The sequence below is a fragment of the Protopterus annectens genome, chromosome 12.part0 (assembly GCF_019279795.1).
Source record: "Protopterus annectens isolate FY-2018-M chromosome 12.part0, PAN1.0, whole genome shotgun sequence".
Classification (NCBI taxonomy): Eukaryota; Metazoa; Chordata; order Ceratodontiformes; family Protopteridae; genus Protopterus; species Protopterus annectens.
The window spans coordinates 394,835,047-394,850,608 of NC_056746.1; the positions used below are offsets into that span (position 1 = coordinate 394,835,047).

General features: G+C 38.6%; 1 protein-coding gene across 2 annotated transcripts in view; it reads left to right on the forward strand.

Annotated features, from left to right (window-relative positions):
* RADIL (Rap associating with DIL domain) overlaps nt 1–15,562 on the forward strand; it is a 1,364,147-nt gene that overhangs the window by 1,172,569 nt on the left and 176,016 nt on the right. For both annotated transcript variants that reach the window (XM_044089491.1, XM_044089492.1), the window contains exon 10: nt 14,795–14,945. In XM_044089491.1, coding sequence (XP_043945426.1) covers nt 14,795–14,945 — 151 coding nt within the window. The remainder of the gene's footprint in view (nt 1–14,794; nt 14,946–15,562) is intronic.

Here is a 15,562-nt window from a genome sequence, read left to right on the forward strand (position 1 = left end):
ATACAGAAACAACAATTTGCATGTATCTTACTTAACTAATATATACAGTGATGTTGAAACTAGTATGGTAGCAGCTTTCATCCCTGCAATAACCCAACTCATTGTTTGGTTTACAAGTCATCTGTTTACCATACAAGTAGTCAGGAACCAATACATCACATTGTGACTACTGAATGAGCAAACACATTGAATCATGGTAATAATTTCACTAGAAATGACCAAACAAACCACACAAACCCTAACTCAGTGGCCATACAGACTTTTCAGAGTTGTATACTTAGAAAATATACAAGCCCTCTTTGTGCAACTACATGGGGGGACTGCTCTCCCACACCTCAACTACTTGTATATACTAATTCAGAGAGCACGTAAACATGAAGAAAGGGAAAGAACTGATATAACACATTAAAAACTGTTACCTCTTCTACATACCTGCATGATCTTGGATGCACGAAAGATAAAACACTAAGCAGTTCACTGGCTACGACTTGGAATCATTGACGGTGCTCAGTAAAACATTGTTTTGGTTACCCTGGCTCACACTATGACGATTCACTGACTTGGTCCAGAAGTGCTATGTTCACATTACAGTTAAATTTGTGTTAGCATCACAGTCTTCTCATCTGGGGAGGACTGAAAACTTAATCAATTTGTAGATTTTTAAACACAAACTTCGATGAAATGAAATAGTTTGTTGCTATAGCAACAAATTCAGAGTAGTATTAATAACAACAACTATAACAATAGTAAAAGTAGTGCTTATGCTGCAAATGTCAGGGATGTCATACTAGGTGACTGAAAGATGCAGACCATGTTGACCATCTGTGGGATATTTTCATCGAGTGTGTAGAGGCAGTACGGTGTGTGTGTTTGGGGGTGTGTGTGCGTGTGTGTGTGTGTGTGTGTGTGTGTGTGTGTGTGTGTGTGTGTGTGTGTGTGTGTGTGTGTGTGTGTGTGTGTGTGTGTGTGTGTGTGCGTATTCCATGTTGTTTTATGATTAAGTCTACATAAACGTTATGAAGCTAGAGGAGACCTATTAGAATGGGTGTTACATTAAATGTTAAATATAGTACAGCTCCTCATATTGTATGGGGTACACACGAAACCAAAAACAGGTAGGCATGCATGTTAGGACGAGAAGTCGGTCAGTACTGCATATGTTGAGAGTTTTTCAGGCCCATATGGGGCAGCCCATTTTTTTATTTGAGTAGCAATAATCTAACCTCAAAGGCAATTGTACTAATTCTGGGAGAGAGAGAGTGTGTGTGTGTGTGTGTGTGTGTGTGTGTGTGTGTGTGTGTGTGTGTGTGTGTGTGTGTGTGTGTGTGTGTGTGTGTGTGTGTGTGTGTGTGTGTGTATGTGTATGTGTGTGTGTGTGTGTGTGTGTGTATTGGTTGAAACTTCATGTTATTTCATGTTTGAGACCAACCATTACAGATGCCACGACACATGGGCTCTACTTGCTCTATTAGCCTAGAAGGATAAAGTCCTGACTCTACGAGCAGACCTACATTCATTTAGCGACTCAGACGCCTACTGGAACTGTTGTGGAACAGGTGGAGTGACAAAGCTAAGCTGATTCACCTTTCTGTGGGGAGAGGGTAGGGGAAGCATGTTTGGGGCTTATGGTCCCTTGACAGAATCTATGACTAAGACTGTATTCTTCATGGAAGCTCTGGCTCCAAGGGACCAAGACAGACATGAACAGTTATATCTCTTGTGAAAAGTAGTGACACATCTTTACTGATGCCCAATGTTGCCCATTGCATGCAGAATCTCAGGTCATGTTACCTCATGCACAGAGGAGTTAAGGCTAAATAAAGAAAAAAAAATGATGACTTCCTAAAGAATGGTTCTTCTTTGTCAACTCCTGCCCCAGTGAAGTGTGAACAAATGATCCAGTTGACTGAGATGGGGACTAATGGTCAACAAGGGAAAAAAATGGAAGAAAAAGTATAAAAAAAATCTGTAGTGAAACAGTTTCAGTAGGTGGATGTTTCTAGTGCATTAAAAGTGCCACTAGGGTGGGTGGAGGTTTCCGGTCAATTGAAAAGTGCCAGTGGGGTGTCTCTGCCTTTTATAGAGCTGACACTACAACTTAATGTCTAAACAAAAGAAGATACCAACTTGAGAGACCACAGAGAAACAATCAAGTTAGATAAAAGAAGTTCTAAATAGATAGGTGGAATCATCCTTTGTTCATCAATACTGACAGTTCAGTTCCACAAAAGTAATTTCAAAAGTAAAATTAGTTATGGAACTGAATAGGATGTACAAGAATTTAGGGTAGGGAGGGTGGCCTAATGGTTAAGGTGTGCCTTGCAAACACAAGGTTCAGGGTTTGAGCCTCACAAGGGATAACTGGCTAGGCTTAAAATGGATCGCAAAGGCAGTTAACTTAGTACTAATCTATGAACCTATGAATATTTAGAAAAAAACAGGATATAATATAGGGGAATTCTAGTTGTAAAGCTACTTAATACAGTACCTTTAAAACAGACCTCTCTACTTTCCCTGTTTGAGAAACATTCATATTTTCAGTTTGATTTATCCCTGTACATGATGTACCTGTTTTGGACGTATGTTCTTATTTTTAGACTTAATTTTCTCCACACAATTTTCCAACTCCTCCTCATCAATTGTGATTTTTGAAGCTGTCTGGTACACAGAAAACCACAATACATGACCAACATGCCAGTGGCAACAATAATTTAAAGAAAGAGGACTCGTATTTTGTATCTCCATTTTTCTGAAGCAAAAGTAAATTCCCTTGGGTGGTAACATTTTGCAATAGCTTACATTAAAATTTGCAGATTTTGCACTGCCTCTGATGATGTTTTACATTTCCACCATTTTTGTCACTGGTTTTTAAACGTATTTGAGTAGTATCCCACATTCCTTCTGGAAGTTGGAAGAGTTGTGTGCTATTTTGTATTTAAAATTTATGCTAATGAGATATCCATATTTTTAGCTGGCTGTACCTACTTTTCAATGGCCTTTGTTCCTATTTATAGGTTGAGAGGTATGCTTTCAAATGACAAAATAAATATTTGACCATAAACTTGCTGGTGCATGCCATGGTCTGCAGTTTACAGACGATATTTATAAGGTGGATGCAGGGCTAAATTGAAAGATATTGGTGATCAACACTAGTGTGCAATCACTAGTATACAATTCCCATGTAACGTATGAGTAAAATGTCAGTATCTCAAGGAATCCTTCTTTCCCCAAGATACAACACTCTCAAAATTACCATATACACAGAGCACAAGTATGGAGCTTTAGTGGGGGCTTGAACATTTTTTTCATTTATTTTGTAGTTTCCAAATGTCGATTTTTGAATGAAATAACACTGCAACTGCACTTATGAATGTTGAACCAATAAAAGTTGTATTTCAGTTATTGATATGTATTAGATCTTCTTAGTTAAAAACATATAACTTGGCAGTATTGGTGTAAAGGCTGGGTTGAAAGTACATAGGTGATCTCCCAAACATGTTTAAATTTACTTGATTGAAGTTAATGATTTGTACTTACTAAACAGAATAATTGTCACATTAAGAACACAAGGTCATTTATAATGTTTCACGTAAAACATCTACAAGTAAATGTAGACTTCTGCTGCTGCCTCTCCAACCATTCAAACTTCTTGATTTTCTTCTGACGCCATTATTCTTCCTTCCTTTTGACCTTTTTCTTCCTAAAATGCATCAAAAAAGCATTGAATGTGACAGTAATCTGATCATGCCCAGAGACACCTTTAGCATAGCTTAGGTGGTATTTGTTAATAGTGTAAACTGGATCCTGCAATATGTCTTTGTTTACTAGTGGAATGAAAGAAACATAAGAGTACAGTTGCACAAATAAATCTTACAAGCTCAGCTCATATCTTACAGCAGCACTTGTGTTTCTTGCCTTGTTGCCACTGCAGAGACTGAATTGTTTTAACTGTTACTGACCCCAGGTAGGTCCCATAAAGTCAGTTTCTTAAGAAACCATCGTAAATGATCTCATCTGCATTATCATCATGTATCCCGATGCAAAGGCATAACGGCATCTTCCTGTAGGGGCAGGGCATTTGTTCTACCACCAGTGACCCAGGTTTTGGGGACTTGCTGAGTCTTGGTTTTTGAAAGGCTAACAATGGACAGAAAGCTTGAGCATTTGATAAGAATCCTTTATCAGATCTAGTTGCCTGCTGACAAGCATAATATGGTAAGATGCCAAAGGAGACCTGTACTAGAGTACATCCTTTTGCTGATAAAATAAATTACTTGCACATGAAAGGAAAAGTGGAGAAAACTGTATTTCCTTCCCCAGCAACATAATACCAGAGCAGAGATTTCCACCACTCTTGTCATTGTTCCAGTCGTATGTTGATGTAAATGTGACATGTATGGTGGCATGTATGGTAATAAGAGGGGCATTTTATGTGAATGTTTGGTTGTCATCCAAGGCTTAATGAGCATTTCCATGTATTCTGGTTAGAGACTGACCAGGTGCAGATGATGTGTGGGATCACCTGAATGCAACTAAGGAGGCTCTGCTGGAACATCGACTGCATACAGAGAAAATAGACACACACACACAAACACACACTCGCCCGCACACACACACACACACACACACACACACACACACACACACACACACACACACACACACACACACACACACACACACACACACACACACACACACACACACACACACACACACACACACACATACACACACACACATATGCGCCACATTACTCTGATCATAGTTATAGGTAAGTTTTCCATAATGAAGCTGATGCAGGTTACCAAGCTTTGCTTGGATTACCTTATTTTATTGTGCAATAATATTGTCACATAATGATGATATTGATGACTACAACTAGAAGGCACTATGATCTCTCAAGATTAGCCTGCTTGGGGTTTTATCACCTCATCTTCCTCAAAGACTTTTCACTGGTGTTGTTGAAATAATGCTGCTTTTGCCTCCATTGGCAAGTCTTGTTTACAGCTGATACCATAAAAAAATTGGATATTTTTTGGATAATACTAAAACTCTAAATAATCACTGAGAGAATTTCCTTTGCTGATTTTGGGTAAGCGTAGCATTCTGTATGACAGAGCATTATGGTGCAGTATTCCTGAAGACGTAAATATGGATTTCTTAGGGTGTTCTCTATATTTGTAATATTTGTATGTGCAATTTAATTTGCTAGTGTACTAGGATTCTACTGTGACTCATCAAGTTACAAGATGGAGAGGAACCAACTCACGGAGCACAGCTGGTGGGGAATTCTACCAAATAAAAAAATGTAAACGTAAGTTCTTTTGCAGGGCCAATGCCCATGATGTAGATAGAAGCTCCAACAAGGCCGCAAGCATATAACCGAATCTCCATACTCGCAGGAGCAAAAAGAATGGAAAATCTCCAAAAATTAATTAATTATTGCCAGCACACACACTTAGAAACTGTGCCAGCAGTGATTTCCTATGGAAGACAGTGACTTAGGAGTTAAACATCACTCATTTGTGCTCAGTGAGTTGGGTCCTCGACAAGTTTATTCTTGATGAGTGATGGAGAAGAGATATTTTATTGTGGACATAAAAATCCTCTCATTTTAGCATCTACATTTTAATACCTTTGCAGATTATTCTAAACTAAGTTCTGTCTGCTGAGTTTAGAGAGACATTTAATGTCTTTTTGTAATACATTAACCCCTGGGTTCTGGCTTTGTCATCCTTAATGGAAATATCCAATTCAGCATTATTAAATGATGCTCAAAATCAATTTTTATTTCTAGTTTGCTGTCAACAAAACCTAGAATATCAGCCATAGACTGTACAAAAGAAAATGAGTCAAAATGAAATATTCTTATTGGAGGGAACACAAACAAAATATTAAAGCACTATAACACGCTGTATGATACCTCATTGTAATTATTCATAAGTTGGCTTATGTCGCTCTCTTCTCTAACTGGGTACATACAGAATCCGAAGTTATAACTCACAACAAAACATAAACTGATGATTTCCTTGCATTGCTGCTTCTCACCTGATGCTGATTGACTGAGTAACTTCCATCAGTGCTACACATCACTAATCTTATACAGGTGCATAGGTTATGTAGCCAAGCCATGCTACCAAGGAGTATCATCAGGGTCATGCTTCTAATCCCGGGGTATAATTTATGTGAACTGATGCAACTGCTGAGACTTAAGTTGAAGGAGGCTAAAGTGTTACACCATTTAATACCCAAGGACATTTGTTACACAGGTCAGGAATAGTTTAGGTAATGAACCTATTCCCTCCAAGCAGTCCTGTTTATGTCATGATGTAAGTTGAGAGTTTGGAGCCAGTGTTCCTAACAGTACCAGCATTTCTGAGGTAGAGAAGACCTAGTAAAACAAGGTCTGTCACAGCTCAAAAGCAAGACAGATATGTCTACAGGAAAAAAAAAGTGAAAGGCCTTTTAGTCTATCTGGATAGCTAAGGGAGCATGTCCATTTGATTCTTTTGTTTAGGAAACATGTAAGTCTTTCACGTTGGGATATGTATTTGATAAGATAAATACCAACTGGTGAGTTATATTCAATGATCAATCCAATAAGGGAGGATTACGGGAGAACTAAGACCTCTCTGGATCTTGAGGTTATACGTTTTCTTATTAAATGGGCAAGGAAAAACGTTTTCCTAACTGATACTTGATGATTAAAGGATAGTTCACTGTCAAAGAAAATGCAGTTCACTGTCAAAGAAAATGCTTATATCTCTAATGACTGTGTTGACCTTAAGCAAGGTGCCATTTATAGATAGTCAGTGTAAAAGACTAGTTTCCCAAATGTGGCTTCAGAACTTTTTTTTTACATTTTTGCATAAAGTTCAAGGCCATGACTAATAGCATCTGTAAAAGATAAAATTAAGGTGCTGTCAGTAAAAAACATTAAACATTAAGTATTTGTTATACTGCATCAGAGTTTTTAAAGGAAGCAGGCCAGCAACAGAAGGGAATAGTGTGAAGTCATATTAATAGAAATCAGTGTGTGACCAGATATTAGTAACTACCTAACTATTGAATTACCACAAATATTAAACAGAAGGAGTTTTCAATTGTCCTATAATTAAGAAAAGGAACCAACTTACAAGATTAAGTTTTATCTTGAGGAACCTCAGAAAAACAGCAAAAATGCAGGAAAATATAGCTGATCACAGTAATTCCAAGCCTGGGCAATGGAATTAAATATCGTGGTGCTATTTATTAAATACAGCTCAGTGCACAAAGGCAGTATATACAAATACAATTAACACAACAGGACTCAAACAAGTTCAGTAACCACAGCTCCACAGTTCAGTACTTTAAAGAAATAGCCTGCACAACTAGGCTGTTTATATACTAATAAAATACCCACCCAAAGGGAAAACACATCAGCCAGCAACAAGAAAACAACAGAGGTCTGTTTATTTAGAAAATGTCAGACAAATAACAGCCAATTCAAGCAGACAGGAGATCATTCTTCCTCTTAATAGCAACAGCAACCACAACAACCACGCCCATGTTAGCATCAACCAGCCCATCTCAATTACCCTCACAACCACAAGGCCCATATCAGCAACAACATGCTGCTACCAGAAGCAGCAACCACAACCACCAGGTCCATATCGGCAACAACCAACCCATCTCACTTACCTGCACAACCACCAGGTCCATATTGGCAACAACCTGCTGCTACCAGAAACAGAAACCACAACCACCAGGCCCATATCAGCAACAACCAATCCATCTCACTTACCTGCACAACCACCAGGCCCATATTGGCAACAACCTGCTGCCACCAGAAACAGCAACCACAACCACCAGGCCCATATCAGCAACAACCTGCTGCTACCAGAAACAGCAACCACAACCACCAGGCCTATATCAGCAACAACCTGCTGCTACCAGAAACAGCAGCCACAACCATCAGGCCCATATCAGCAACAACCAACCCATCTCACTTACCTGCACAACCACCAAGCCCATATCAGCAACTACCTGCTGCTACTAGAAACAGCAACCACAACCACGAGGCCCATATTAGCAACAACCTGCCACTACCAGAAACAGCAGCCACAATCACCAGGTCCATATCAGCAACTACCTGCTGCTACCAGAAACAGCAACCACCAAGCCCATATCAGCAATAACCTGCCGCTTCCAGAAACAGTAACCACAACCACCAGGCCCATATCAGCAACAACTTGCTGCTACCAGAAACAGCAACCACAACCATTAGGCCCATATTAGCAACAACCAGGCCATCTCACTTACCTGCACAATCACCAGGCCCGTATCAACAACAACCTCCTGCTACCACAAACAGCAACCACAACCACCAGGCCCATAACAGCAACAACCAACCCATCTCACTTACCTGCTGCCTGGGTGAAATGCACATGAAGCAACAGCAAATATCAACAAAGTCTAATTAGCATGTCAGGTCCAAATCCAGGTAAAACAAGGGTAATATACAAATAAAATCCAGTTAGGACAACAGGACACCAACATGTTCAGTATACCACAGTTCTGCAGTGTAAAGCTGCAGTATTACAAAAACAGAGAGCACAAAGAAACAAGAATAAGTCTTATTGAAGGCTAAGGCTTACATTCAAGTATATATTTCAGAAGTAATAAAATGTACTTTGTGTTCTTAAAGCTGTAATTATAGTAGCCATCCGTTGTAAAGAATGGTAGATTTCTGACTGATGTGTTTAATGTTTAGAAATGCTGTTCTGTCAAGCTTTATCCACTGAGTCTTCTTGTTCTCACTGAAGGGATGACACTCAACACTAATGTTGTTTCAGCTTACAGAGATCTCTGTAGGAATGATAATTGATCTTACACTTAGGCATTATATTCTACAACAATAATTTGTATTAAGTTTTTTTGTACTCTGGTTTTGAAACAAATCTCTTAGAAAGTGCTTTCTTTGCAAGACTAAGGGCCTTATTCCACTGGGAAACCATTCTTTTGTATAGTTTAAGGCAATGGAATGGAAGATGTTTGTTATTTGCTACCAGAAGCACTGTATAATAGTCATTAGGTATGAATTTGATCTCTCTTAAAAACCATGATGTTTTTGGGAAACATGAGAACTACTAAACAGAGTTTTATCTAATAATAATAATTGTTAAGAAGGATAAAATATCTGAAATATTTGGCTTGCTTTGCAAAACATTTTTTTTGTTTTAGTCACTGTTACAATACTCGTTACCCAAAAGATGTTTTTATAATGGTTCAAAATGGTGATCTGTTTTGTAAATTAAATGCCAATACAAAATGTGTAAAATGGCAGGCCAGGATTCAGAAATGTTACCAGTAGTGGTAAGCTTTTTTTACCACTGGTGGTACCCATTTCCATTTCTTAGACAGCCTTAACTCAGTATTTACCTCAAAGAGGTACAGCACTGCAATGGGCTAGCTCTCTGGCCTACCACAAATGATAATGAGCCATTCTGGGGGAGTGGCATGTAATAATTAGCCATGTGTTGTCCCCTGGAATTGCCTGTAGTAAGTTATGTACACAGCCAAGTGATTCATAGACTCACTTGGCTGTGTAAGTCCTTATTACCAGCCACATAGTTAACTTGGCCAAAAGTTCATGATCACCCATTATTCTCAGTGGGAGAGATAACATTAGAGGTAATTGCCAGAGAATTTAGCAAATAAGTAGTGCTGGGTATGTGTGTGTGTGTGTGTGTGTGTGTGTGTGTGTGTGTGTGTGTGTGTGTGTGTGTGTGTGTGTGTGTGCGCGCGTGTGTGCATGTGTGTGCCCATGCTTGCGTGTGTGTGTTTGCCTGTCTGCCTCAGAAGTCATAATGGAGGGTTAGTTAGGGGATGGGGGGGATATGTGTGTGTGTGTGGGGGGGGGGGTGCCACAATTAAATTCCCCTTCATTAACGAATAAATTCTGCAATACTGTGGGTGCACTACACATCAGGAGCTTACAAACATTATGCAAATCACATCAAAAGTAAATAGAACAACAGGTTTTGCAGCATGAAAGACATAAGGAGGAAACACTAGACAGCAGGGGCACATTTAAATATTACCCTAATCCATGTAAGTAATTAATAGAATCACATCACAAAAGACATATGGACACAAAAAAGTATGAAACTCTAATGTCTGGCATTATAGACTGACTGTATTGGTCCATGACATGACCATGCTTAAGAGGTCTGGACAAGGCCAGAGGGAACACTAGATGGTATCATGCAGCCTTTTTAAATATTACTCTAATAAACTAATAAACTCTAATATTACTCTAATAAACTAAAACTAAAAAGTTAGCAGAGCAACAGGTCTTGCATCTAGATGCATTTGCTGAACAAAAATAGGAATAAAACTTTAATGTTTAAAAAACTGTACTTATTTGTGATTTACAAGAGACAGCAACAAATCTGTAAACATTCTGTAAACTCAGGGATAGGTAAGATGCATGAGATATGTCTTTTGTATGTGTGTGTGTGTGTGTGTGTGTGTGTGTGTGTGTGTGTGTGTGTGTGTGTGTGTGTGTGTGTGTGTGCCTGTTTGCCTGTGTCTCTATGTCTCTGTGTCTGTGTGTGTATTTGGATGCATGTATGAGGCGGGTCCCTGTGTTGAGGCAATGCATCAGCCCCTAGCTCTGATTATCCAATAGTCAACAGAAAAGAGAAAATGCTATTGGTAATCAAAGAGCAATTCAGAGACATGCAAATTAGCTACAAAAGGTGATTTTTGTCTCAGTCTTACTGCTCGAGCTGGGACTGTTTTTGAATCCTGGCCAAGTGTTGTTGAAAGCTGTTGAGATCTCTTAAATACATTTCTGCTTTTCTGAGCTGTTGATTTTTGCACAGGAATTCATTTTTTATATTCCAGTTTTCTAGCATTTACAGTGTATTCTGTGTACCCTGTCTAGCGCTGCTATACAGAAAACATCTGAACATATATATTGCAGCAAAGAGTGTTGTTGCCTCATAGCACTTGGCCCCTCTCTGTGGTTATTGGCTAGGGTGCCAGTTCTATGTTGTCTGCATGTCCTGTCTGTGTGTGCACTTTTATGAGGGCCTCCAATTTCCTCTTGAATCCAACGGCCTGATAATAGGTGAATAGATGGTCCTTCTAAAATGCCCTAGTGTGTGTGTGTGTGTGTGTGTGTGTGTGTGTGTGTGTGTGTGTGTGTGTGTGTGTGTGTGTGTGTGTGTGTGTGTGTGCGTGTGTGTGTGTGTGTGTGTGTGTGTGTGTGTGTGTGTGTGTGTGTGTGTGTGTGTGTGTGTGTGTGTGTGTGTGTGTGTGTGTTGATGTGTGTGTGTGTGGTAATTGTGTGTGCATGTCAGTCTGTCTGCGCTCTGCAATAGACTGGCTTCCTGTCCACAGATGATTCTTTGTCTTATGTGCATTGCTTGCTTGAGTAACCTCTGACTACCTGTGACCATGAATAAGATAAAGTAGGCATCATCGAAAGAAAAAAAAGAATGAATGAATGGGCACATGATTAAAACAATTGTTATTCTTCTATTATGCGCCCAAGGCCTTAAGTTTTAAGGCCTCATAGTAGCTGTCAGAGCAATGGCTCAGACTTTTGACACAACAATAATTCAATGTCAAGCAGATAAGATTCCAGAGAATTTGTAAATACTCTGTATAGTAAATTATTGTTTTAGCACACGAATGGAAAATGATGTTAACAAACATAAAACAAAGACAATTAAAATTGTGTAAAGTGACTGTCCTTGAAATATTTCTTATAAAAAGAGTTATTATTTAAGAACTAGGATAGGCTGATCAGTGCAGTAAGAATAGTAATTACAAAATGTAGGCACTCTGGGAGGGGGGGGTCTGTTCCTGGGATGATGAGTTTTTATGTGCATAAGAGTATGAGAGATGCAATGCTTGTCTCTCCAGGTAAGGAGGAAGGTTTCCCAAAGTGGCATCACATCAGATAAAGCCTTGCTGCCACTGTTGATCAAAGAGTAGTATAAGGCTAAACCGTGCTACAGGGTTTCAGATGTGTAGGACTCCAAACAACTTGAGAAGGGTGCACATTTACCAGGAAAACTAATGCAGGAGAAAGCATATATGGTATAGTGCCTGCTTATCTTCATCAGGAGAAAGCATATATGGTATAGTGCCTGCTTATCTTCATTTACATCGTCAGATGTAAGTCTCTACATCAGTGCCTTTGGTGTTCGCTACCTCTTAATGCTTCTAGAGTGGGATGCATTTATGGGGATGTTTGCTGGCAGGCAAGGCCTTCTGGGAGAACTGTGACAAAAGAAAAGCTGAAGGGATTTGAGATTTGGGAAACAAAGACTGAAGGGTGAATATTTTAATACAACAAAAAGTGATTGAAATTGTGGATTCATTTAAGGAACTGGAAAGGCCCAGCTTTGAGTTTTTCTGATCATGTCAGCCAACTGGTTATTGATAATTCTAACACTATAGGCTGTATAAAGATTTATAAAGCCTAGGAATTAAAAATGATGAAATCATTGTTTGTAAGCTACATTAGACACAAATTACAATATGGAATAATACTATAGAAATCTTAGAAGAAAACTAGCATGAGTAAGATGGAAGGAGTACAGAAGAAATATACCATGGCCATCCATGGATGCAAATGTTTAAGTTATTATGAAAGTTTAGACTTTGATTTCCATTTTCTAGTCATTTCTTTTTTTGGTAGCCACCAGTATTTAAACTCATCAAGGCCTTACTTATATCTGGGCAATTCTGATTCTGTATTATAGCTCAAAAACTAATTTCCTTACTTACATCAATCTCACCCAGTGTTTCTGTTAGAGTAGTCTGCAGGGAATTTTTAAACTTGAGTCTTCCAACTCATTACACTCCCAAAACATGTGTTCCCAATTACCTCTTTCTTCCCCATCACATTTCCAACATTTGCAATCTACTTTAGGAGAATTTCTTAGACTTTGTTGCATATTGTTGAGACATATATATATCACCCATTGTTTCTTTGTGAATTACTTATCCAGTCTGTCTTCCCAATCCTTTCTAACCTCCTCTGATTGATTCCTGTAGTTATCATGCAATATTTATATGTTCTGCTAATCATCACCTTTTTAAATAGCAGCTTCTGCACTAGATTCTACTAAAAACTCTACCAGTGCTGGTCTTTCACTTAGGATCCCCCTCTTTCTGTCTCTTTGTCTGTACTCTGTTATTAGTCTTTGATAGGAAAAACAGTCTCTAGTCTGCAGTCCAAATAAATTCTTGGCCACTTCCTATTCTTTTACCTTTCTCTTATTTGCTCGCAGTACCTTGGTTCCTTTGCCAGTTTTCTCCTGTAAATTCCAGCCAACTTTTGCCTATTCTGTGTACCCCTAATTGCAGTCATCTCCTATCGACACAAGCTCCTTTTTCCATCCCCATGCTGGTTTAGGTCTTTGAATACTTTCTGCTGTTTTATGAGTATAATATTCTGTATAGTTATTATAGGTCTCCTTAAGGATCTGCATCCAAAATACCAGTCTCTCCTTGTTTCTTGAGCTTTTCCCTTTTTCTTCATCATCGCTTTCCATTTTGAATTATAGCTTTCTGCTTATGCTGTGTATATGAGCCATGACTGTATAGCTCTGAAATACCCCTTCAAGTCCCGAATTACCTTGTTTTATTTGAAGGATTGGCTTATCCCACTTGAATGTCCTCTTCCCCTCCCAGATAAAATCTTTCAACTCTTTAAAAATTACTATCCACAACTTTTCCTCTGGTTGATAGAACTATGTCTGACCTGTGTATGAAACTTAAGCCATTAAAAACATTTTCACTGTTCGTATCTTGCTATCCATATCCATAAAACAGAGCTTCCAGTTTCTCAGTTTTTGTATTACCTTTGGTTTAGTCTCTTCCCACATATCCTTAGTTGCTATAACAAAATCCTTTTTAATCCACACTCCTAAGTACTTAATTTTATCATGTCACGATAAATATAGGTATTGTTAAACCAATTTGTGTGTGGGTGCATACTTTACAGCTATTGCCTTTGTTTTATCTTCATTAATTTTGTATCTTGAAAAGAGTTGAAACTATCTGAGAATGTTATACAACACTGAAATGTCCCTTTCTGGTTTTATCAAGTATAAACATTCCCGGTTAACAAATGTAAAATAAATAAATAAAATTACTAGCTGTTCATATTTGTTCATATTCATAACATTGTATATTATTGTTTAAAGATTTTATTTTTTGATCCATGTGTAAAATTCCATCATAAAATGTCATTATTCCTGTCAGCTGGAGCTTTTTTCCTCGGGTCTCCACTGAAAAAGGGCCATATGGCTCAGCTGGACCAACCCGAAATGTCAAATAAAATAAATAAATAAAAATGAAAATATCTGAACATATACAATGTCTCATATAGATATTTAATAGGAGACCTTATTCTGGTATATAGGACATTTAGAGACAACTACCTCTGAGAATGGTTATAGTTATCAAAAAGTAGTAAAAAATCAACAGACAACCCTTGCAGGAGATTGTGTAGGAATGAAAGATGTACTAATTGGTTCTCTGAAAGAGTAGTTGATGCCTGGAGTAGTATAGCAAATTATATTAAAGCAATCATTAGTTTAGATGCTTTTAAGAACAACTTGAACACTTATGAGGATCACTGTTTTGGTATATTGCCAGGCTAGAAGGACATTATTGCCCATGCCTGAAATATTTGTCTGTATGTGTGCATGTATGCATGTAAGGAAGAAATATGTTTAAAGACCTGCCACAGATATATTTACCTCCTTGTGTTTTTTTTGTGCAGATGAACTGGCAATCCCTACGGTCAGAATTTCCAGCGCTAAACCCTGCACAGTTGCACCACAGCCTAACACAGTACCAGCTGGCAACAAGCACAGGGCCCATCCCTTTCTGGCAACCAGACACCAAAGATATGCCTGCAGCCTCCAGGACAGGTCAGATACACTGCTATATCTGACTTCACAAAAGTGTGGTTGAAAATAATTCATACATCACAGAGTGTGTACAGTTCTCATGAGCATTTCTGATGCCTTTTGTAAGAAGTAGTCATTGTCTTTATAAGTGAAATGTTTGATACAAGTGAAGCCACTCTGCTGTAGTAATGTGGTGTGATTGCAAAGATCCATCTTGCTCCTTTCTACATGCTGTTCAGTTCATATTCCATTCTTATAGGCTTGCATCTATGCAGTACAAGACAGCTATAAATGAAAGGCAGCACCCTAAAAATGATAACCTACCTTCTTTACAGCTTGTCAGATTTATGATCTCTTTAGCAAACTCTTAAATTTGAAAAGGAAGATTAGGGTTAACTCATACATGCGTGAGCGTGCGCACACACACACACACACACACACACACACACACACACACACACACACACACACACACACACGCACACACACGCACACACACACACACACACACACACACACACACACACACACACACACACACACACACACACACACACACACACACACACGGGTTTACTTCAGTAGACCAAAATACCACATAACCAACTTTTAAAAACCTGAGACCAGAAGACCAAAGT